This window comes from Mandrillus leucophaeus, unplaced genomic scaffold (assembly GCF_000951045.1).
Source record: "Mandrillus leucophaeus isolate KB7577 unplaced genomic scaffold, Mleu.le_1.0 Scaffold76, whole genome shotgun sequence".
Taxonomy (NCBI): domain Eukaryota; kingdom Metazoa; phylum Chordata; class Mammalia; order Primates; family Cercopithecidae; genus Mandrillus; species Mandrillus leucophaeus.
The window spans coordinates 5,942,308-5,966,657 of record NW_012108252.1 but is presented as its reverse complement, the minus strand read 5'-3'; the positions used below and the strand labels follow the sequence as shown (position 1 = coordinate 5,966,657).

At 39.6% G+C, this 24,350-nt stretch overlaps 1 protein-coding gene across 6 annotated transcripts in view; it reads left to right on the top strand.

The window, feature by feature from the left end:
- Positions 1 to 2,590: 2,590 nt before the first annotated feature.
- The window catches only part of TXNDC8 (thioredoxin domain containing 8 (spermatozoa)), a 36,145-nt gene continuing 14,385 nt past the window's right edge, over positions 2,591 to 24,350 (top strand). The window contains exons 1-4 of one of the 6 annotated variants that reach the window (XM_011966391.1): positions 2,591 to 2,705; positions 6,184 to 6,288; positions 11,840 to 11,899; positions 14,901 to 14,966. In XM_011966391.1, the coding sequence (XP_011821781.1) occupies positions 2,682 to 2,705; positions 6,184 to 6,288; positions 11,840 to 11,899; positions 14,901 to 14,966 (255 nt within the window). In that variant the 5' untranslated portion in view covers positions 2,591 to 2,681. Of the gene's footprint in view, positions 2,706 to 6,183; positions 6,289 to 11,839; positions 11,900 to 14,900; positions 14,967 to 16,794; positions 18,323 to 24,350 lie in introns of those variants that run through there. The other 5 variants (XM_011966388.1, XM_011966389.1, XM_011966386.1 and 2 more) reach the window with 5 other exon arrangements.

The following is a 24,350-nucleotide window of genomic DNA, read 5'->3' as shown; positions in this document are numbered from 1 at the left end:
AAAAAAAAAAAAAAAAAATGCAACCCTGACTTCTCAAAAAGAGACTCCACCCAGACTGTCTTGGAGCTTCATGAGTCCAACAATGAGGTAAGAAATTAGTCTAGGGAAACAAAGAAGGCAGTCAAGTGCAAAGGGAAAGCCCAGATGGCTCTTTTCTAGAAAATACTATGCCAGGAGCTTCTTTCCAGGACTAGAAACTTGCCATGCTTACTGACTAGCTCTCTCTCTGCAAAACATTAAAAAAGTCGATGAGTGAATTTGGCCATTTTCTGGATTGTAGGAGTGCTTATTCTAGTTGAGAAAAATAAACCTCTGTGAGCCATCAGCTTGTACTCTCCCTGTCCTTGGGCTAGGCAAGCTTCTTAGCAGCAAATTCCACAAAAAAGTCTACAAGCCCTAGCACTGAAAGACAGAGGTACTGACCCAGCCTTGCTTGACTTCCGGAAACCCCAAGGACATGGCCGGAGTTTGTTGGTGTAGTAGCTGTGTCTGAGCATTCATTATGAACCATCTTCTTTTCAAATGCTGTGGAGAGAAGTTCAAGAAGAGTTAATTCCACAAGGAAAAGGAGAATGGAAATGGTAGATGTCTTCCTGGTGCAGAGAAAAAAGGAATTCCCTCTGAATTCAGACCATTCAGTGCTAAACGGCTTTCTGAGAGACCTACATATTTCAGCCAACCCTGTGTTCCTTCCTACATGAGAAGCAACCTGGGCTGGATTCTAAATTAATTCCAGCTATCATAAGTTATCTAAACTTGTTGTACCTGGACTATCTTACCTGTAGATGGACACCATTACCTTAGCTAACTGGGCAGTTACAAGATAACATGTATGAAAATAATGCTTACAATGGAGCTCACGCTTTGAAGCAGTGGTTTTCCAGTGGGGACAATTTTGCCCCTCCGGGAGCCACTTGTGGTTATTACCACTTGGAGGTGCTACTGACATCTAGTGGGTAGAAGTCAGGGATGCTGCTAAACAGCCTACAATGCACAGGACAGCCCCCTATAACAAAGCCTTATTGGCCCAAAGCGTCAGGAATGCTGTGGTTAAGAAACCTTGCTTGGAAGATGTTCAGTTTGTGTCAACATCCATTTTTCCTTCTTGAATGAAAATGAGACAAAAGATAGAGGAGAAATAGATGAGGATAAGATCTAAAATATATAAGCATGAATAAAATTTCTGGCTGTGATGGAGGATGCATCCCAATGAAAAAGAGAGAGAGAGAGAATAAGCAATGAACAAAGTCATTGAAAATACTTCAAATACCTTTTTTAATTTTTAAAAAATTTTTGTTAATACATGTATTAGTCTGTTTTCACGTTGCTGATAAAGACATACCCAAGACTGCGTAATTTATAAAGAAAAAGAGGTTTAATAGATTCATAGTTCCATGTGACTGGGGAGGCCTCACAATTCTGGCAGAAGGCAAAAGTCATGTCTTACATGGCAGCAAGCAAGAGAGAATGAGAGTCAAGCAAATGGGGAAACTCCTTATAAAACCATCAGCTCTCATGAGATGCATTCACTACCATGAGAACAGTATGGAGGAACTGCCCCCATTATTCAATTATCTCCCACCGGTCCCTCCCACAACCCTTGGGAATTATGGGAGCTACAATTCAAGATGAGATCTGAGTGGGGACACAGCCAAACCATACCAATACATAATACTTCTACGTATTTATGGGGTACATGTGACATTTTGTTACATGCCTACTTCAAATACCTGTACAGAGGCAGCCATTGTCTCCATCTGACAGTTTTCATGCAACACATGACTAAAGGCCCAGAGCTGGATATATTAAAAAAACAGAAAGAGAGATTTTGCTATTTTTGTTTTATTATAGAATCTACAATTTCTCATTTTCGTTGTTCTTGTTGCTCTGTAGATTTGAGGAACATTGGCCATGGCCATGTTCAGGATTTTTTCTGACATCAGTTTCTGAAAGTGACAAATCATCAGGTGCAGGGGTCAGCAAACTGCTGCTGTTTTTTGCACATCCTACTAGCTGAGAATGGTTTTTACATTTTTCAAAGGTGGCAAAAGAAATGAGGAACATGCAACAAAGACTGTGGGTGGCCCATAAAGCTAAAATAGTATCTGTTCCTTTAGAGAAAACATTTGCCAACCCTTGATCTAGTGCATAAAAGTGTCATTTCTTTACTCTCTAAATAATTAGAGCAAAATAACAAAGTGAATGGGAATTTATGACTCATTAAATCAAACTTACAGGAAACTCATTATTATAGGGTTAAGACTTTAGTATTTTTCTCAACAGCACAATCGTGTCTTCAAATTCTTAAGTGAAAATCTCATCTATTTAATATTACTCTGCTTACTTCTCATTTGGTGATGGGATGGAAGGATTGGAGATGGGAGAAGAATATGTAGAAATAGGTTATAAAAGATGAAAATAAGACAAACACATTACTGATTCTGCATATAAGGCCCTCAGTTTTCTGATTCTTGGCTGTCCACAAGTGAACTAGTCATGGCATAAAAGTGAAATAAGATCCAAAGTCTGTCAAAGTTCCGGGTTCTGAGATGACATGTTTAATGATGTCATAGAGAAGTTACCCATGTATTCCGGGCAGGATACTGTAATAAATAGGAGACAGCTACAGTGATCCAACTAAACCAAGAGGGGATTTTCATCAGCACTTCCCTGGTGTGATCATGGTGCAGATTATTAACGACATGGTAGGTATTTATTTGGCTTCACTGAATATTTCAAATGTGGCCATCTTGCGAACAGATTTGAAAAACTTTAAGAATGTATTCTCTCTATCCAGTATTCCATCATTGCATTGTAGCAAGGGGAGAGTTTTAAATTCTTGCTCTGTATCTTGTTCCTTGAGGGATGGCACTATCTAGAAAAGCAGCCAAGGGGCAAATTGATAAAGAAGGGCTTTCTTCCTCCTGGACTCTTATTTCCTGCTTGACTTCAGATGAATTCTAGACCAGCTCTTAGTATATCCCATCCTGTATCTGATCCCATGGATCCTACCTCAGTTGTGCCTGGAAAATTCCATGGAAGTAAGGGATCCCACACCTTTTCTCTTATCCTAGGAAAGAGAATAGAAACCCCAGATGTGGACTGGAGTGGGAAAATTGTGACCAATAGTATCAAGAATCCCTTAGGTAGGTACTTTGTAGTGCCACCTTCTACTCATTGCCCAATGTTGCTGTAACAACAAATCTAAATTCATGTACAGGACAGAGATAATTCTTGATTTATAAAGGAGAAAATTGCCTCTAAAAGAGAGGTTCAGGGCTACTTCATTTAAGAGGTGGTGTGGGCATTAGAACCCAGACCTTCTGATGCCTGCCCTCATTACAGGAAGTCAAGAGCTGGAGGAGGGGAGAGGGTTTAGGGCCTGAGCCTCATGTCCACCCGCACCCGCAGATTTAGACTTCTGACATTTTCCCCAAAGGTTGCTATACGGATCACAAAAATGACACTGACCAGATTAAGAGAGCACTGCCCTATAACCTTGATATAAGAACATATTTTGAAACATCACACATTTGCTAATGCTTTGGGCACTTATTTTTTTAATGTTCTGGGAATGTCACAGAATAGCCCAGAGCCTTATTCCCTCAGAAGACCTTTCCTTTCCTCTCCAGGGACCTTTTCGGAGGCCCTGCTCTCCATCTTATCTTTATTCAGATGCCACCTTCTCTTTGAGGTTGACCTTGGCCATCCGGACTACAGTTGTAATCCAACCCCCATTCTTCCTTCCTACTTCATTTTCTTTTTGTTTTCTTCATTAGCAATTATCACTAATATACTACAAATATTACCTATTGACCTTACAGTAAGCTTCCCATTCTAAAATGTAAACTCCATGGAGACAGAATGTATAGTTTTTGTTTGTTTTCTTTTGTTTGCCACAGTGGTATCCTAGCAGTTTGTGCAGTACCTGGCATAGTATAGGCCTCAATAGGTATATGTTAAATAAATACCTATACTGTGAGAGTATTTCCTTCAGATAATTTAGTCAAGTTAAGTTCATGGGTCCAACTAGGCCAGCTCACACCCAAACAACAACTACTGGAAAGTGAAGAGTGCTGGGAGCTTGTAAGGATGGCATCTACCTTATAACCTCAGAAGCAAGTGAGAAATAAAGGCTTGACATGGCTCTGAAAAGTTAGTTACTCCATCCTAGAGGAATATTGATAAAGAAAGAGAGTGCATCTTCTTTGAGTCATCACTTCTACCTGATTGAAACTAAACAAAGTAGCCACGTAATTGTCCAGGCTATCATAGAGCAGGTATGTTGTATTAGTCTATTTGCATACTGCTATGAAGAAATGCCCAAGACTTGGTAATTTATAAAGAAAAAGAGATCTAATGAACTCACAGTTCCACATGGCTGGGAAGGCCTCACAGTCATGGCAAAGGCAAAGGGGGAGCAAAGGCATGTCTTACATGGTGGCAGGCAAGACAGTGTGTGCAGGGGAAACTGCCCTTTATAAAACTGTCAGATCTTTTGAGACTTACTCACTGTCACAAGAACAGCATGGGAAAAACCTGCCCCATGATTCAATTACCTCCCACCAGGTCCCTCCCATGCAATGTGGGGATTATGGGAGCTACAGTTTAAGGTGAGATTTGGATGGGGACACAGCCAAACCGTATCACATGTCATTTGTATGGATTAAACCCATCCATAGTGGGAATAGGCCTTGCTTGGCTTAATCCAATTAACAATCCCATCCCCCTCCTCTCAATGTTTGGTCCGGGAATAAGCACACAGTGCAATTAGGGCCAATGAAAGGGAGAATAAGTTCTAATTCTATGATGAACTCAGGAGTGGATTTTCTGTAGTGGTTAAGGAAATAGGAACTGGGGTCAGGCTGCCTAGGATAGCAATGCCAACTACACCACTCACCAGCTAATTGATCAGATAAAGTTAGTGAACTTCAGTTTTCTCATTTGTAAAATGGAGATAATAATAGTATACACATCATAGTGTTGTTGTAAAGATTATGGTAGAGAATATAGGGCACAGAGTAAATTAGTTACAATTGTTGCAATTCCAGTGAGAAAAGAAAAAATCTTTAACAGAGTACTATATACTGGCAAATCATTCATTCATCAAGAAGACATTCAGGCTGGGCAAGGTGGCTCACACCTATAATCCCAGCACTTTGGGAGACTGAGGTGGGAGGATGGCTTGAGTCCAGGAGGCAGAGGCTGCAGTAAGCTGAGATCGCACCACAACACCCTAGCCTGGACGAAGAGCCAGACCCTGTCTCCAAAAAATTAAATTAAATTAAATTAAGGAAAACACTCCATGAGCATTTACTCGATGAGTACTCTATACGCACTTATGTGTCAGTTAGGGATCATGGGAGGTACAGGAATGAATCAAGATTAAGTCCTGTAAGGACTTGGGGAGATCAATCATGCATGAAATAACTAGTGTAGGACCAGTCACTTCTCATAAAGCAAGCAAATATAGATGCAGTCATCTGAGTCCCAGGAAGGGAAACCTTGATTTACTTAGATGATACAAACAGTTGATGGGAAATTCACTTGACATTCAGCAAGAAGCATGTCAAATCCTTAAATGTATAGTTTTAGCCGTAGCTGTAATACTGATCACTTCCCCCCAAAAAACAAGAACTGAATCAAGGTGTGAGATTAGTTCGTCTCCTTTGAAAGTTCATTAGTCATGCATGTTTAGGCCCTTGTTTAATAAAAATCTAGTACTATAGATATCCACCCTGAACAGCAATTCACCCCTACCCTCCAGCCCCCATCCTTCCCTGGCCAACCTGTTTCTCCTCAGAGGTAACCACCGTTATCAACTTCCATTACCAACCTTTTTGGTGCATAGACTTCCATGATTTATATGTACTTACAAAGAGAAATATATTTGACATGAGGGACATTTAGAGAAGGTGGGGTCAGCTAGAGAACAATGGCATGGGATACATGGTTAAGGTTTTTAAGAACTAACATGGCCAGATATGGTGGCTCACACCTGTAATCCCAGCACTTTGGGAAGCTGAGGCAGGAGGATCACTTGGACCCAGGAGTTTGAGACCAGCCTGGGCAACATAGTGATACCCTGGCTCTAAAAAAACCAAAACAAAAGCAAAACTAACCTGTCATCTTATTCTCTACAAAATGTCATGAGACATTTCCTCATTTATTTTCTGGTTTCAGAATGAATTTAAAACATTTCTGACAGCTGCCGGACACAAACTCGCAGTCGTTGAATTTTCTTCAAAATGGTGTGGTCCTTGCAAAAGGATGGTACCTGTTTTCCATGTAAGTACAACCAGTACCTATCTCATAGTTTTAGAAGAAATTTAAAGTTCCAGAATATTTTTCCCAGTAATTCTTAAAAGTTTGGCACTTATGAGCCACTATGGAGACATAGTTTTTTGAAGCACCCTGATTAACTTGAAGATAATCTACTGAGATCCAATTAGATAATGAGTGTACACACCAGAAAATTAATACTACTTGTCCACGGGTAATTCTGCAAGGAACATCCCAAGATGTGCAAAGGAGTCCAGTTGTACAAATTAATGGATTCTTCATATTATAGCAATGACATTTTACCAAAGTTTCAAGAGTTCAGAACTTTCAAACACTGGATTAGAATACAGATAAATACAATATTTGTTTTTAAATATAACATAAAAGAATAAATTTCTCCCAGTTCTTCAACCTTATTATCAGAACAAACCATATGTCTTTATGTTATTTATCCTACAGCTTTATTGATGTATAATTGTTAAATATCTTTATTGAGGTATAATTGTTAAATAAACAAAATCTGTTTATTTAATGTATACAACTGATGTCGGGACATATGTATACACCCATGATATTATTACCACAATCAAAATCCATCACCTCCAAATGAAATCTTGTGTACATTTGCTTTTGTGTGTGTGCGTGTATGTGTGATAAGAACACTTAACATGAAATCTACACTAAATTTTTAAGTGTGCAACACCCTCATGTTAACTATAAGCACTATGTTGTATATTACAGTGGGCCCCAACTTTTTGACACCAGGGACCAGTTTTGTGGAAGACAATTTGCATGGACTACGGGTTAGGGTAGAGGTGCGGGGATGGTTTCAGGAAGAAACTGTTCCACCTCAGATCATCAGGTATTAGATTCTCATAAGTAGTGCAACCTCGCTCCCTCACATGTGCGGTTCACAATACGGTTCTTGCTCCTATGAGGATCTAATTCCACGCTGATCCGACAGGAGGCAGAGCTCAGGCAGTAATGATCACTCACCCACCACTCACCTCCTGCTGTGTAACCTGGTTCCTAACAGGCCATAGACCAGCCCTGGGACTGAGGATCCCTGGTTATATCAGATCTTTAGAACTTATCGTCCTGTGCAATTGTATCTTTATACCCATTAAACAACTCTTTCACTCCTTCCCTGTTCCCTGGCATCCACCATTATATTTTCTGCTTCTGTAAGTTGACTATATTTTACATACTTCATAAACATTGAATCATGCAGTATTTATTCTATGGTGACTCACTCGTTTCACTTAGCATGATGTCCTCCAAGTCCACACGTGTTGTTGCAATGAGGCAAATAATACGCCTTGCATGTTCCTTTCTTGTCCTTGATTTACTTTGTAAAATATTCTACTGAGTTGTACTCGTATAATTATATTCAAGTCTTTTTTCCACATACATATTGGTTCATGTTTTTATGGTCTCCAAATGAATCTTTTACTATCTATACCATATTTTATCTGGTTAATTTCTGTAACATCCTACTTAACAGTCTTTTAACATTTTATTTATTTATTTTTGGTATAACATATTGCAGAAAGAATCTCAGGGCACTTTTTTCATTTTTCCTTATTGTATACAACTTTACATGTTTTTATGGTCAATTTTGTGAAGTTTATTCCTTCAAATATAAAGAATATTCTACACAGCTGAAAATGCTCTGGTTTATTTTCAGCAAGGTTTCTAACATTTCAACTTCTTTTAATCCACCTGAGCCTCAGTCACGGCCTGAGTTAATTTTAACCACAGTCACAATCTTTGATATTTAATTTAAAATGAACTTATATTCCAATAGAGAAACTGGTTACATAACACCACAACATCCCTTCTCTGCCTAAAATTCTTAGAATATCCAGAAGGGAGGCCAGCCATGGTGGCTGATGCCTGTAATCCTAGCACTTTGGGAGGACAAAGAGGGAGGATTGCTTGGGGCCGGGAGTTTCAGACCACCCTGGCCAACATAGTGAAACCCTGTCTATATTTAAAAATAAAAAATAAAGAATATCCTGAGGGAACATTTTAGTTTCTGACTGGCCCTACCATGCTGACACTGAAGACTTAGGAAAGAGGACCTCCTTGACTTTGCCACAGGATAGCTAGCGTTCAGTCTCAGGAATATAAATGTACTACATACTCACAGGCCACAGAGTCAAAGCTGATGCAATTCCAATAACCAATAAGAGGCATTGTCACGAAATAAAATGAAATCTATGTCTTGGTAACCTCTGCCTCCCTCATATCTTCAGGCCATAACAGCTTGGCTTTTGCTACATCCAGGCTCTGCAGCCCCTCCTATGCCCATTCTAACTTAATAGATATAGTTAGTCCCTTTGTTAAAAACAAAACAAAACAAAACAAAACTCCAATTATCCTAATTTGATTGTGCCATCCGTTTTCTGCAGGAATCCAGGCTAATGCAAATACAGTTTTTAAATTTTGGTGCTCCACTCTGTGAAATATTTCAGGTGTTTAAAAGGATTAAGTAGATCCATGTAAATATGTAGTCATCTCCAGGACAACATATTATTAAGTAAAAAGAGCACAGTATAAGAAGTGTATAGAGTATGGCCCCATTTACGTAAAACAGACACATATATGTACATATAAGTATATTTGTGAGTATATAACCATATGTATATACACATATACATATATAATTTATATATGCAAACAAATGAGAAGCAGAAAGATGCATATCAAACAAGTTTTTTTTCTGTGAAAAGGAGTGGAAATTGTTGGAAGATTGTGAATGGGAGAGTTTCATATTTTGCTTTATTTTTCTTGTAATGTTTGAACTTTTGCAAGAGAAGACATTCCTGTATCATATGTGTAATTTTCTTTTAACTCATATTATATGAGGGGGTTGGAGGAAGGCTTTACTTACCCTAGATTAAGGATCCCCAGCCCCCAAGCCATGGACCAGTACCGCTCCACACGTCCGTGGCCTATTCAGAACTGGCCACACAGCAGGAGGTGAGCAGCCAGCGAGTAAGCATTACCTCCTGAGCTCCACCTCCTATTATATTAGCAGCAGCTTTACGTTTTCATAGGAGTACAAACTCTATTGTGAACTGCACATGCGAGGGATCTAGGTTGCACACTCCTTATGAGAATCGAATACCTGATGATCTGAGGTGGAACAGTTTCATCCTGAAACCATCCCTCCAACCCCAGTCTGTGGGGGAAAAAAAGTCTTCCATAAAACTAGTACCTGGTATCAAAAAGGTTAGATGACTGTATCAGTTAGAGATCAAAGCAAGAAACATAAACCACATTAGAACCAAATTAGAAAAAGATTTTAATATAAGGAATTAATGCTCATAAAATCATCAGAGACTGAGTGAATGCGTTTGGGACAGAAACTCCACGAACCAGTCTTCAGAACACCACAGACCCACCTGTGGAGATTCTAACTTTGCCATCATCAGAAGTCACGGGAAATGGGAGGCCATGATTGGGAGTTAAAAAGCCACCAACAGAGCAGTGGTCAGAGAGTCAGAAGCAGGATTAGGCAGCTACTACAGCCACCATGGCCTCTGGACATCTAAGAAGTTGATTTCTGAACCCTGAGTCTGGCTGCTACCACTGCTTGCCTCTAGCATAACCAGTACCCACAACCTTGCTTTCCACCAAAAAAATAAGAAGAAAATAGCTTCTGTCTCATTCTGCCTTTCAAATTTCACTGGCATGCATCTAACTGGTAAAATGAAATTTGCATCCAGAACTCTAGCTGCAAGGGAGGCAAAGAAATCTTCACCACTTTTCCCTTCCAGGTTTTCCAGGATGGTAAAATGGAAGTTAGTTAGCAAAACCATTATTCAAGAGAGGGAAAGAGTTCAAGACATTTTCAGACACACAAAAACTAAAAGTTTACTAGCCACAGAATCTCTCTGAAGAAATTGCTAATGGATGTATTACAGCAAGAAAAAAACCAGTGACTCATAAGAAAATGTGGGTTTTAAGAAGTGATTTAAATCATGCAAGGGCAGGGGTCAACAAACTTTTCCTGTAAAGGACAAGATGGAAAATATTTTCAGCTTTGCAGGCCATATGATCTCTGTCACAACTATTCAACTTTGCTGCTGTAGTGCAAAATCCAATGACAACACAAAAACAGATGGGCAACCAGTTCCAATAAAACTTTATTTAAAAGAACAGGTGGAGGGCTAGATTTGGTCCACAGGGCATAGTTTGCTGATCCTGGACTAAGAGGACCACTAGGCATAAATCCCTGAAAAGAACATTTCTGGAAAAGGAGAGGCTATAATTTTATTGAGAAATTGTATGGTGTGATTGGGGGAAGGCAATATGTAGTCTGTGAGGCTTACATATAGTGTGCAATGGAAGTGGCAAAACACGAGCATGAAAAAGGAAGCTGAGGCCAGATCAAGTAGGATCTTGTGTTATAACTCAACAAACTGCTGTGGAGAGTCAAATAGGACAATTTTAAGGAGGATTTTGCCACAATCAAATGCGGCATTTAGAAAATATTTTTGGAGGTTGCACAAGAATAGGTTGGAAAGTCTAAAAGCAGGAAACCCAGGGTGAATGTCAGTAATGATAGGTTTTTCCAAAACTAGAGCCGTGGCTTTTAGAGAAAAAGGAAAGATCAAATTCAGGAAACACATTTTAGAGTTAGATCAACAGAAATAAGTGACTAGAAATGCATGAGCTATGATTTTAAGCAAACAATTCAAGATGCCATCAAGTGTCCTTAAGGTATGAACACAGCTGTCTGAAAAGACACCCAGGAGCTGACATTTATGGGCCACTGTTGTCACTGCTGCAGCTGTGGCTGCTGCCACTTCCTCTTCCCCTAGACCCACTACCAGCATCATGGTCGCCACCACTGCCAAAGACGATTCCAGAACAAAACAGAAGCAGAAGGGAGTTACTTCTTCCCTCCTCCCCTTCCATTTCCTGCAAATACTTCCCACTGGAAAAACTTAATTGGAAGTCAGCCAGCAATAGAACCTGGAAAATCTAGTTTCCATACATAGTAGAGCACAGAGAGATGGCAACAGGGGTGAAAGGAAATTAGGCCAACGGTCAGCATTAAAATGTTGACATCACTTCAAGCAGAACAGCCTTCTACCACCAGTAGCACCAGCACCTCTCAAAATGCCAGGCAAGAGAAAGTAGAGTTTGGCTCAGAGAGCTATATCTCAAAGATCACTGAAGACAGACTCCCCCGACAGCTCTCCCAGGAGAAAGCCACTCTACTATCCCTTCCGGCACCCCACAAGGTAAGTCTGGACCGACCACACACATTCTGTTATTTCTTTGCCAACCTTGAAACTCTAATCTTCAGTTTGGTTCTTTGACTCTGCTTCTGCCACTGGTCCTTACATCGTCTGACCTTGGCATCATCTGGTATTTGACTTGATGCTTCAGGCTCTAGGCTGTAGTGAAATGTCAGAATGATGCTTAGTCCTCTTTAACAGCCTTTTTATTCATTTCTTCATTTCTACTGAAAAGACACTTCCAGTGTATATTTTAATATTAACATCAAACTAATGGGAAATATTTATTTTTTATTTTGAAGGCAATGTCTGTGAAATACCAAAATGTATTTTTTGCTAATGTGGATGTGAACAATTCTCCGGTAAGAATCTTAAATCTTCCATGCACATACTCAAAATCCAAACGCATTGTAATGAATAGCACTGTCTCAGTAATTATTAATACATGATCAATTTAAAATCAAGTAGAATTTCACATTTTTTCTGATAAGCTACAGTAAACTTCCTCATTACACTTGCATGTTTTGTATTACTTAAAAGAAAAAAAAAATTAGCAAAAAACGGTGAGCTCTCCTGATACCCCTCTCCCCTCTTATGCTGTGGCAGGCCTCACTAATCAATCCCAGCTTTCTTCACCACTTGCTCTGGGCTCTGCCGCAGAATCCTCCTCAGCAGAGTTGCTCTAGGGAGACAATAGAAATCTGGTAAAGTTGAGCTCGAGGTGAAAGATGGTTTTCATCCCTGTGATGGATTGTTCATCAATTTCTTTTTTTGGGGGGTGGGGTGTTGGGGGACGGAGTTTCACTCTTGTTGCCCAGGCTGGAGTGTGATGGCTCGATCTTGGCTCACCATAACCTCTGCCTACTGGGTTCAAGCAATTCTCCTGCCTCAGCCTCCCGGGTAGCTGGGATTACAGGCATGTGCCACCACACCCAGCTAATTTTGTATTTTTAGTAGAGATGGGGTTTCCCCATGTTGGTCAGGCTGGTCTTGAACTCCCAACCTCAGGTGATCCGCCCACCTCAGCCTCCCAAAGTGCTGGGATTACAGGTGTGAACCACCACATCTGGCCTTGTTAATCAATTTCTAAAACCTAACTCAGTGCCTTACACACATCTTAATATATTTTGTTTTTCTCTTGCTATATCTTATGCTTTTTGTGTTTTGTTTGTTTGTTTGTTTGTTTGTTTGAAGCATCAAAAGAAATTCCCAGAAATCCCTTCTTCTTGTATCTGGAGACATCCTTCCTCATCCCATCCCCCCAAAAAATAATCAACCCTATGACCTCAAAGTGTATCTTATTAATACACACAATGTCTCTACAAAATTATTATTTTTAACATGTTAATTTATAATGATGAAAGATACCAACAGATGGCCTATCCACATGTTAGAATGCATTTGAGCTTTAGAATGAAAAAAGTGGTATCTACCATTCTGCCCTTTAATGATTTTGTGACCCACTGTAGTTCAACCTGCATAAACTTCAGTTTCTTCATTTGTAAAACAGGATAATAATACTTAACCGAAGATAAAATGATATAAAATACATTAAATAAATGACATGGTGCCCAGAGCATAATAGAAGTTCCCTTTCTCCATTTCCTTCAAGCTTCATTAAAGTGTGAGTGTTTAATTGCCCTTTAGGATGAACCATAACCTATAAATTCAGAATACGCAGCTAGGATGACTATCTCTTTACCTTTTCTATATTCACAGAGTTGTGCAATCATCACTACAATCAATTTTAGAACACTTTCATCACTCCAAGAAGAAACGCTGTACCCTTTAGTAGTTACACCAAATTCCCTCCATCCCCCACTCCCAAATCCTAGGCAACCATAAATCCACAGTAAGCAAAACAGATTTGCTATTCTGAACATTTCCTATGAAGGGAATCATAGAATATGTGGTCTTTAATCACTGGCTGCTTTCACTGCATACATTTTCAAGGTGCATTCATGTTATTGAATGTATCAGTACTTTGGCCAGGCACAGTGGCTCACATCTGTAATTTCAGCACTTTGGGAGGCCCAGATTGGTGGATCGCTTGAGGCCAGGAGTTCAAGACCAGCCTGGCCAATGTGGCGAACCCCCATCTCTATTAAAAATACAAAAATTGGCCGGTCGTGATGATGCATGCCTGTAATCCCAGCTACTTGGGAGGCTGAGGCAGGAGAATCGCTTGAACCCGGGAGGCAGAGGTTGCAGTGAGCCCAGATCGTGCCATTGCACTCCAGCCAGAGCAACAAGAGCAAAACTCCATCCCCCCCAAAAAAAATGGTATAAACATTAGTGTACAAATTTTTGTGTAAACAAAATTTCCATTTCCCTTGGGTTTATATCCAGGATTGGAATTTTGTGGTAATATGGTAACTCTGTGTTTAACTTTCTGAGGAACTGACAAACTGTTTTCTAAAGCAGTTGCACCATTTTACATTCTCATCAGCAATGTATGGGAGCTCTGATTTTTCCACATCCTTGCCAAGTTGTATTATTGTCTGGCTTTTTGATTAGAGCTCATTGTCTTTTAAGGTAAAACAAAATGCATAATTGTCTAATGGTAATTTATGTATCAGTTGTTATCATTGTGCGGTCATGAAAAATTATAATACAGTGTGTGTTCAGGTGTGTGTGCGTGTGTGTGTGTGTGCGCGCACGTGCTGTGAGTACCAGGGCAAGAGATTTAATGCCAATAAAATGATTGGTATATTAGAGAGAGATGTCCAGTTCTGTTGATCCTGTGGGTGACTAATTTTCTTTTGACTCCTAAACAAGAAAAACAAAAACTAACATTTGAAAGTAGTTTGGAATAGATTAAAACAACTGGGATTCTGGCATATTTTACCATATTTTGGCTCCAAATCTTTCACAAAGATGGGCAGTGAAGGACTTAAAAGAAAGACATGTATAAGCCTTACTTAAAATGCTAGATCAGGATGCATTCCACATTTCAAGTAGAGTTATAAAGATTTGTTTACTCTTTTCTATTTTTGCAATAAGCTCTTCTGATATTGAGTTCCACTGGGGCCCCTCTGTACTCTTTCACAAGGTCCTTAAAACGCACCTCATTTTGTTATTAAGCATCTATTCTGTTGTGGCCTCCATCTCTTACCCACCTTCCGGTTCTATGGGATGAAAAAGCCCAGGAATGCTGTAACAACCATTTTCTATCAATCATTTCATGTCAATCATTGTGACATTCCTGGAGGAATGTTAGAAAGTTCACAGCAGTAGAGTCTGTAAAGTGTCAGGTGTCCTTGGAATTTTAGACATGCCTCCTGAGAAGTTACCAAATAACATGCTTGGTACAGGGAGAGGACAGAAATACTGTAACTTCATGCCATTTCTTTGCTTTCCCAGGAGCTCGCTGAAACTTGTCACATCAAAACAATACCCACATTTCAGATGTTCAAGAAAAGCCAGAAGGTATGTTTCCATGGTAACCAGCAGGGTTGAGTTAGATTATAGAACCATCAGAACCCCTCAAAAAAGCCTGGCTATCCTAGGTGGATGAAATAACTACATTTATTTTTAATACTTAGCAATATAATTATTTGCATATAAGTATGTTGTACTTTACATACAACAACTTTACATACAACTTTACAAAGGGTTAAAACATGTATGACTTATTAATAAATCTCCCCATTCAGACCATCTGAGGTATCCAAGTCCATAAGTATTTTCCCACTGCTATCTCTACACTGGGGCAAAACTATCAAGAAAGACTCTTTCAGAGAAAGACATTCTGAAATTCTCACACAAATGTATACAAGTTGTAAACAACATTTGAGAAAATGCTAACCAAAAGCTATCACAAAGCAATATTGCCCAGTGATTGAGCACACAGGCTCGGGATTCAGGTTCCCATGGTTCACATACTGCTTCTAGCACTTCCTAGCTGTAGGGCCATGAATAGTGTATTTAATCTGTTTATATCTTAGTTTCCCTATTTATACATGGATCATAATAAATTTTCCCCTCATAGGGTTGGTGTGATAATTAAATGAATTAACATGACAGGTGTTTAGACCCACCCTGGCATTAAATGCTTACTGTGTTATGTTAGTTATCTTAAAAATATTAATGGAATAAAATGTCTAAAATACTCAGCAAGTTATGAAACTAGCACTTTGTTCTTTTTTTGGCAGGGTTGGTGGGGGACAGAGTCTTGCAAGGTCACCCAGGCTGGAGAACAGTGGCATTATCTCGCGATCTCAGCTCACTGCAACCTCCACCTCCTGGGTTCAGGTTATTTTCCTACTTCAGCCTCCCGAGTAGCTGGGATTACAGGCAAGAATCACCACGTCCAGCTAATTTTTGTACCATGTTGGCCAGGCTGGTCTCAAACTCCTGGCCTCAAGTGATCCACCCACCTTGGCCTCCCAAAGTGCTGGGATTACAGGCATGTGCCACCGCGCCTGGTGGAAACTAGAACTTTCTTATATGGCCAGGGCCATTGGCAATTTTCCATACTTTTTGAAAGGTGATTTTGCAAACATATGTAGGAGACACAAAACGTTTATTCCATTTTACACAATTACCCCATTCCTGGGAACTTTTGCTACAGAAATACCTCAAGGAAAAAAAAACAGCTAAGTATATAATGATATTTGTAGCACTATATCTAATTTTAAAAAATGAAAGCAATCTCAATGTCTTTAAGTAAAAAGATTAAGTGAATTCTGATACATCTACTCCATGAAATAGGATGCAAGTAAAACAAAGTTATAAAGAATAATTTAAAGGAAAATTCATGCTTAAGCTTTGTAAAGATTATGTCTGCAGTGTAAAGAATGAAAACATTGGATATGCTAGCTGCAGAATTTTATTTTCAATGTCTAAGTATTTTCTGTAATATAGCTAGTACAATATATTTAAATTATTTTTTTAAATAACACTACACATTCCCTCAATTGGATTTTTACTTGACAACTAAAGTTATTTAACATATGCTCCCTCAACTTACCTGACTTAGATGTCCAATTGTCTACATACCATCTTTTATTATATTCTCCTTCACTCCCATCTCAGAAATGAGAATGCTTCTTCCTTTCAAAATCAGTTTCATCCATGCAGCTTGATTGCGTTCCCTACCTTCTGCTTCAGGCCTCTATCCGTCAGCTACTCTCTTTAAAACTTGGAGTTTAGACACCTCTTTTTGGCACCCAGCATCCATTCTCTATTAATAGTACTCTGATTTTCCTCCCAGGAACCACTCCCTTTAGTATTCTTATCCCATGTGCTTTCTTAGGCCTCCATCTCCAGGCCTTCACCAACCAGTGAACTCCATCCCCATCAGAAATGGACCCTTGACTCCAGTCAAGCCAATCCAAGTCAAACCAGAGCTAATTTCAGGACTTTGCTTAAGCAGCTAGGTAAATAACCTTCTCTTTTGATATCACTGGATTTGAATTTGGGAAGATACGAGTCCAAAGCACACAGCTTGTCACCATATAAAACCTGAAAATGAATCTACCATACAGAAGAAAACAGAGTCAAGCCAAGAGGTACTAATAGCATTGACTGCACCCTGAATCTATCCATGCCTGAAGCCTACACTACCCCATAGATTCTTCCGCTATATAAACTCTGGGTTGGTTTCTCTGTCACTTGCAACCAAAAAAATTCTGATGAATATATCTGGTGTTCTCCTAGGCTACTCTCCTTCATTTCATGGTGTAATTGTCAAAAGAGTAGAATATATTTACAGTTTCTAATTCTCATTTTCCACTCATTCCCTCATCTATCTATCTGTCCTCCTAAAGTCACCAAGGATCTCCCTGCACCTAATTTAAATAGCCATTTCTCAATTCTTGATTCCTTTGTTACACAGAAGTACCATTAACTAATGAGCTTCTATATTCTGGAAACTTTCTTCTCTTTTGACTTTATCTCTCATCCCTCCCTATGCTCTCCTCTGGCTTGCCTCCTGTTAACAGTCAAATATATCCATTTTGGATATCTATCTTTTTGGTTCAATCCATTTCCCATTCTACCTCTATCCTTTAGCAATGTCATTCCTACTTCTAGTTCCAGCTATAACTACTTTTTTACTGAGACAATTGCAATGCCCTCTCCTTACCCTCAACTTAGCACCATAGCTCTGTTTTCATCTCCAGATTTGTGCACAGCTTCCTGTATAGCATCCCTTTTTTTAACATGTGATGCCCTCCCCCTCCATTGTCTATATAATCTAGGCTAAACCATTGTATTTAAGGCTGGCATTCAAGTTTCTCCATAATTTTGACCCAATCTACTGCTCCAAGCTGTTCTCTGTTTAACTCAGATCTTGATGTATATTTCTCATACTAGTCCAAGCACCTGAAGGAGGTCATGTCTGATTTGAAAGCTCAGTGTCTAGAAGAATCCCAAGTGGATAGAAAATACTCATCATGTGTGTGATGAATGAGTGAATGAATTAATGAATTAATGCTTCTGTTTTTTCCCTGTATCCCACTGCCAGCTCAGCCTCACCTCCTGATTCTGTCCTGGTACCAATCTGATTCAGGGCAAGTTTCTCTCCAGTTCAGTATAATTTTCTGGTTTTATTCCTTCTGCTACTGATATTGTTTAGTGGCTGCCGCCACTCAATAGTTTTTACTCCATTCTATGATGACACGAGACTCTGAGTTCTCAACTGATTATGTGTCTAAGCTCTTGAACCAATCCAAGCTATGCTTTTGAGGAAGGGCATGGCCCTGCTTGGTCTCAATTCTGTATGGAGATGGAAGTGCCCTCAATAAGCTGGGGAGAGAGGATACTTATAAAACATTATATCTTAACTGGTCTCTAATGGATACATATCTCTTTTGAATTGATAGATCCTGCATTGCAGGGATCACTAAAGATCTCAAATCTGAATTTTCTGCCAGGCAGCTATTAGAAAACAAATTGAACTGAATGGCTGGCACTGTCATTAAGATGATTTACACTTTCATATTCTAATTCCAGGGTCACCCAACAAGCCTCTTATTATAATGTGGATACTCATATCTAAAGAAGTTTTGTTGAGGATTCAATTTCTCATTGAATATTAGTAACTTATCATCCTGGTTATGAAGTTTAAAAAAAAAAAAAAACTTGGACCATTTATGTCACATTATACAAACGAGTCTACTTCTAAACGTTGTGTACATTGTAATCATATCTTTGACAGACTCATACCTGGATCAATTTAGATATCATTAGAAAACCTCCAGAAAAATCTGTAATACTGACTCCATTTGACAAAGAATATCAATTTTCTATGCAAAAGACACAAAAACAAGGAGGAGATCCTAAAGAGAGAGTATTACAAATTGTTTACCTCTTGTGACTCACCCTGCAGGATTTGGTATCTGAGCAGCACTTCTGCATTGCCTCCAGAGCTGCAGTTATGCCATGACACCTCTGAAACTCTCCCCTGCTCCTACCTCACAGTGACCTGCAAGGAAAGTCACTAGAACCAGAGGAGGCAGGTTTGGATAGCCAGCCAAAAAGACATGTTCCTATACATTTTTATTTTATTTTATTTTTCGTAGAACTGACTAGGAAGGTGTCCCTGAACATCCACTGTTTTCCTGATGGGTCAAGAAAAATCAAATGCACTTTTTTGAGGAGCACCTCCATAAATGTGCTCCTCTCTTTTATGTGGGACAGCACAACTGAAAACTGACTTATTGAAGCAGTTAAATACTGTGTGTATTTTATTATTTTAAAAAATAAAACCTAGAGTACAGTTCCTACCAAGGCTTCTTACAAGAAATGTCTAACATTTCTGGTAAAACATCTGGCAAAAAGCCACTTGTCCATTATACCCTTTTAAATGTACATTGTATAAAAAGCTTTACGATAATTTCTCCCAGAACACAAGAGTTAGGAGAATACTCACCTCCCTTGAAAACATGGCTCTCTTCTCTTCGTTGGATCAGAAAAATTAGGCAATCCCTTGGGCTTCTCTTTTTGCCATTGCTGCCAAGAATCTCAGGATTGCCTCCTCTGCTCAAACACAGTAATCTCCCTTACCAGCAGTTTCCTGGCACTCCCTATCAGCCACCCCCACACTGCAACATCCTTGAATGGTTTCATTATTTTTTCTTGCCCTTGATTCTAGCTCATTTCAATTATTTTCAAAGTATATAAAACATCAATAAAATAGAACTTGAAAAAACTAAAACAATTGAAGCTATATACAATGACCTAGGACCATGGCAGATTATGGGCATTCCCTGGTTGCTGAAGTTTTCATGCAGAGATTGAACATCTGGCAGGGATGCAATATAAGCAGTGGCTGAAGTTATGTCATAGTTCTAGGGCAAAGAAGAGCCTAAGCAAATTCCACGTAATAAATAAGGGGAGCTTGTTCCTTCCTGCTGTACTCCTTAGTGTTTTTATCTAGGACATCACACCATGTTTCAGGAAGATTAATTGTGGTGAATAAGATCATTCTTGTGGTTTCTTCCAGATGAGGAACCCAAAACTTTGTCTGGTTTTTGTAACCAGAATAAACTGTATTATCTTGTAAGTTGTTCATAAATTGGATTTATAGACCCTCTTAAAATCTAATAAAGGCTATGAACTGTCTCCACCCAGACAAAAGAACATAGGCACATAAACTAAAATGTGCAGCTAATACTAGGATATTCAGTGACCCTCTGAAGCCTATCAATGGGTCCTCAAAGTGAATAACTTTGGTTGTAGACCCATTGTATTAATCTGTTCTCATGCTGCTAATAAAGACATACCTGAGACTAGGTAATTTATAAAGGAAAGAGGTTTAATTGATTCACAGTTCCACATGGCCAGGGAGGCCTCACAATCATGGTGGAAGGCAAAGGAGAAGCAAAGGGATGTCTTATATGATGGCAGGCAAGAGGGTGTGTGCAGGGGAACTCCCCTTTATAAAACCATCGGACTCTCATAAGACTTATTCACTATCACGAGAATAGCGCAGGAAAGACCCGCCCGCATGATTCAATTACCTCCCACCGGGTCCCTCGCATGACACATGGGAATTACGGGAGCTACAATTCAAGATGAGATTTGGATGGGGGCACAGTCAAACCATATCACTTATGGCTGGTGTATGTCTGTGGAGTAGGGAAAGAGAAACCAAGAATTAGCAAGTTTGGGGCAACTGCTTAAATATAAGCCAGCCATCAAAAGTTGACTCTATCTTTCATTCTTTGATTATAGAATAAAATAGTTTCCCAAAGCACTTAGGTTCACTCGTAAGAGAGATGGGATATGATACATAGATGCTACTAAACAAATTAGTCACAAATGAATAATTCAGAAAAACCCATCTGCTACACTGAGCTATCACATAAAGTGGGAGGAAGCTTGTGCCCTTATGTTTATGAACTGCAGGGCTCTTGCTGAGATTATGAAAGTCATTTCAACAGCACGCTCCTTAAAGTAGGTACAGGAATTAAAAGAGTCTCAAGCAGGTGATACCATGGTATGCTAGTAAATTTTTTACCCCAGTCCCTACCCTGTTCTTCTCCTCTGAATTTTAAGTTGTTGAAATATAGGAGTGATTTGTTTGGTGATTCACCAGAAGGACTTACAAGACCCAACCACAAGTTATATTTATGGCTAAGATTTAGTATAGCAAAGAACTGGAAGCAAGGGTCACACACTCCGTGTCTTCAAGGGCCAAGTAGGGACATTAAGGTGAAATGATACTTTTGAGGAAGGCGTTGGTGCCTGGAGAATCACGTTCCCAAATTCTCTCTGTTCAACTTCATAAAACACAGTGTTTGATCCATGTCCCAAAAGAGCATCTTCAGCAAGTTTTTGGCATCTATAGAGTCAGACAACTGCAGATTGAGCCCCAGGTCTGCCTCTAATTAGTGACAATGTATCATAACCACCTGCTTAGTTTCCTTCTCTGTGAAATGGGGACACCACCTATCTTTAAATGACTGTTGGGAAAATTTGTGATATTGTATCTAAAGTGCCTAGCACTGGATTTGGTAAATACTAGAAGATGTAGCTATCATTAGAGTCCCAGGATCTAGCTGTGCACACCCATCTCTTTGAAAATGTATAAATAAATAGAAATTTAGAAATAAAGTTCATGAGAGACCTCTAAGGCTCTTTGAATAACTACGACATCCATTTAAGCTAAGTCATCTTAGCATTCAGGAGTTGCCTACCCAATGATATTTAACCTGTCAAGGACTGTGTTACACACAGAGATGTTCTGCATGAGAAAAAAAAGAAACGTCTCACGTACAGGACTCTGAAGGGTGCAGATCCCTAAAAGGGGTTCCTATCAGCTCCATAAACAGCTGATGCACTGGTAGAGATTGACTGGAGGGAGGCAAGAACTAAGTGAGATGGAACAAAAGTGGGCAAAGTGTAGTGACTACTTAGAAACATCTAGCAACCTTTAGCACCATTGCTAAACATGCTGCTCTCTGCTTTGACAATTTGATAATTTGAAAGTCTCATGTGTGTCTCTTCCCCTGGACAGGGATTAGGGTGCAGCAAGCAAGTCAGGATATGACAAGTGTATGATTAAATCTTACCATTATTTAAATTTTTGATATTTAAGATTTTGATATTTTGTTCATCATGGATGTTTTGCATTGGGTTTTAATACTTTCATATAATACTTATTAAAATAACATTTATCTTGATTACTGAGTTTTTGGCAGCTACCCCTTAAATTTTTTACCCCAGTCCCTACCCTGTTCTTCTCCTCTGAATTTTAAGTTGCTGAAATATAGGAGTGATTTGTTTGGTCATTCACCAGAAGGACTTACAAGACCCAACCACAAGTTATATTCATAGCTAAGGTTTAGTACAGCAAAGAATACAGAGTAAGAGCAGCAGAAAAAAGGAAAAAATATATATATGCATTGATGGAGTCCAGATAGGTCCAGCAGAGGCTTCTGATGTCTTTCCTTGTCAGACACATAGGAATGCCCTCTCTCTAGCAATGAACTTCAGGTACCTATGTGGTATGGCCCTACTTAGGGACACCACTTTGAGCTCTTTGTGGAAATAGGGGAGTAGTTGTCACATACACATATCTTGTGCAACCACTGCTACACAACAGGACATGGCAATAGAAACTCAGAACCCCAACAATAAAACCAGGGGCATATCACCAATATTGATGTGTATGCAAAGCAAGTTGACATGCCAGCATGGCATGGTCCATCCCTCCAGGAATATATAACAAAGTCATCAATCACTGACACAAAGAACACTTGCAGTGCCAAATTTCTGGGGTGGGGGGTGGTGAAGGGTCAAACATAGTCCTCTTGGAGACACACAAGAAGAAAACAACCAGACCTGCTGCATTAACTCTTTTCTTCCAAGGAGTCATGTGGCTAATCACAATAACACCTTTATTATAAGTAGTCACGATGCCTCTACACTGAGCTCACTGAAGAATGTGACTGGGATCTATGTCAACAGACTTCCTACTATTCTCTTAAAGCCTAGATTTTAAGTTGGCCCACCTGTGGGAGAATCTGGGCCTACAAAGCAGAAACTTACCTGTGCAGGTAGAAGAGGTATTGTTGCTTTGCACAACTGTCAAATCCCAAAAGTGAGGATAGAGTATGATGGCCTTCCAGATCTATCTGGGCAGGTTTAGGGCCCACTTCCCATGTGTTGTGCCGAAAGACAGTGGGAAGACAGCATACCTGTCCCTTGAGCAGAGCATCCCCAAAAGGAGAGAGGATAGGCACAAGTTCATTCCTTTGTGTCAGCTTAACAGATAAGCTCACCTCTAAACATGGGGAGAAGTAAGTGAAGGGATATAGGAAACAGGCATATTTTCTCAATACTGAGCCTTTGAGCAGATTTTCCCGTGGAAACATGAGAACAAGTATATGAGCCACTGAAGGAAATGGCCCCCAAACCATGTTTATCCCTGAGAATAAAGTTTCGCCTCACACTTCCAGTAACGGGAAAAATGACATCTCCTCTGGCCAGAGTCCAAAATCAGTTTCCCTGTTCAAGGTGTGGCTTGAGGTGAATTCCTACGACATTAGATGCACACACTTTTGCCCTTCCATAGAAAGTCACATTGTACTGAGTACCTGGCTCTTAGGCAGTTGCATGAAGCCTCAACAACTTCAGTTGATGGCACAGAATAAGAGTTGGTGAACATTCCAAGGGACAAATCCGACCCTCCACTTGTTTTTGTAAATAAGCTTTCACTGGAACACAGCCATGCCCATTTGTTTATGAATTGTCACTAGCTGCTTTAGCGTTACAACAGCAAGTTTGAGTAGTTGCAACAGAGACCAAATGGCCTGCAAAGCTTAAAACTGGTATTATCTGACCCTTCACAAAAAAAGCTTGTCAACCCCTAACACAGAAGAATAGCACTCTTGCATTATTTATGCCACCAATGCTCAAAGAATCAGATCTGTAAGCATAGCTTCTAAATCAGCTACAAGAAAATGAAAGTAAATTTGTATTTTTCTGATATCGCACTATTAGAACAAGTTGAGGAGGAGGCCAGTATAGATAAGGAAAAAAATTAACATTGTTTTTATAGGCTCTTGTTCTTGAATTCAAGTGCATATAAATTCAAGCTACTTGCTTGATTTTTATTTGGTTCCTCCAAAAACTTTAATCAAGCCTCTTGCAGTTGCAAAGCCTGCCTTGAGTCTTGTGAAAGTCAAAGGGGAAGTGTCCAAATAACCTGCAACGTGATGCAACTGGCTCTGGGGAACAGATGGGTGGGGAGGAGTCAGAGAAAGGGACCCGGATAGGATCAAACAGTAATTAACGTTGCCCATCTCTCCACAGAAGGTAGAGGAATTTTAAAAATTTTTATTAGACATATCCTTTCCATCT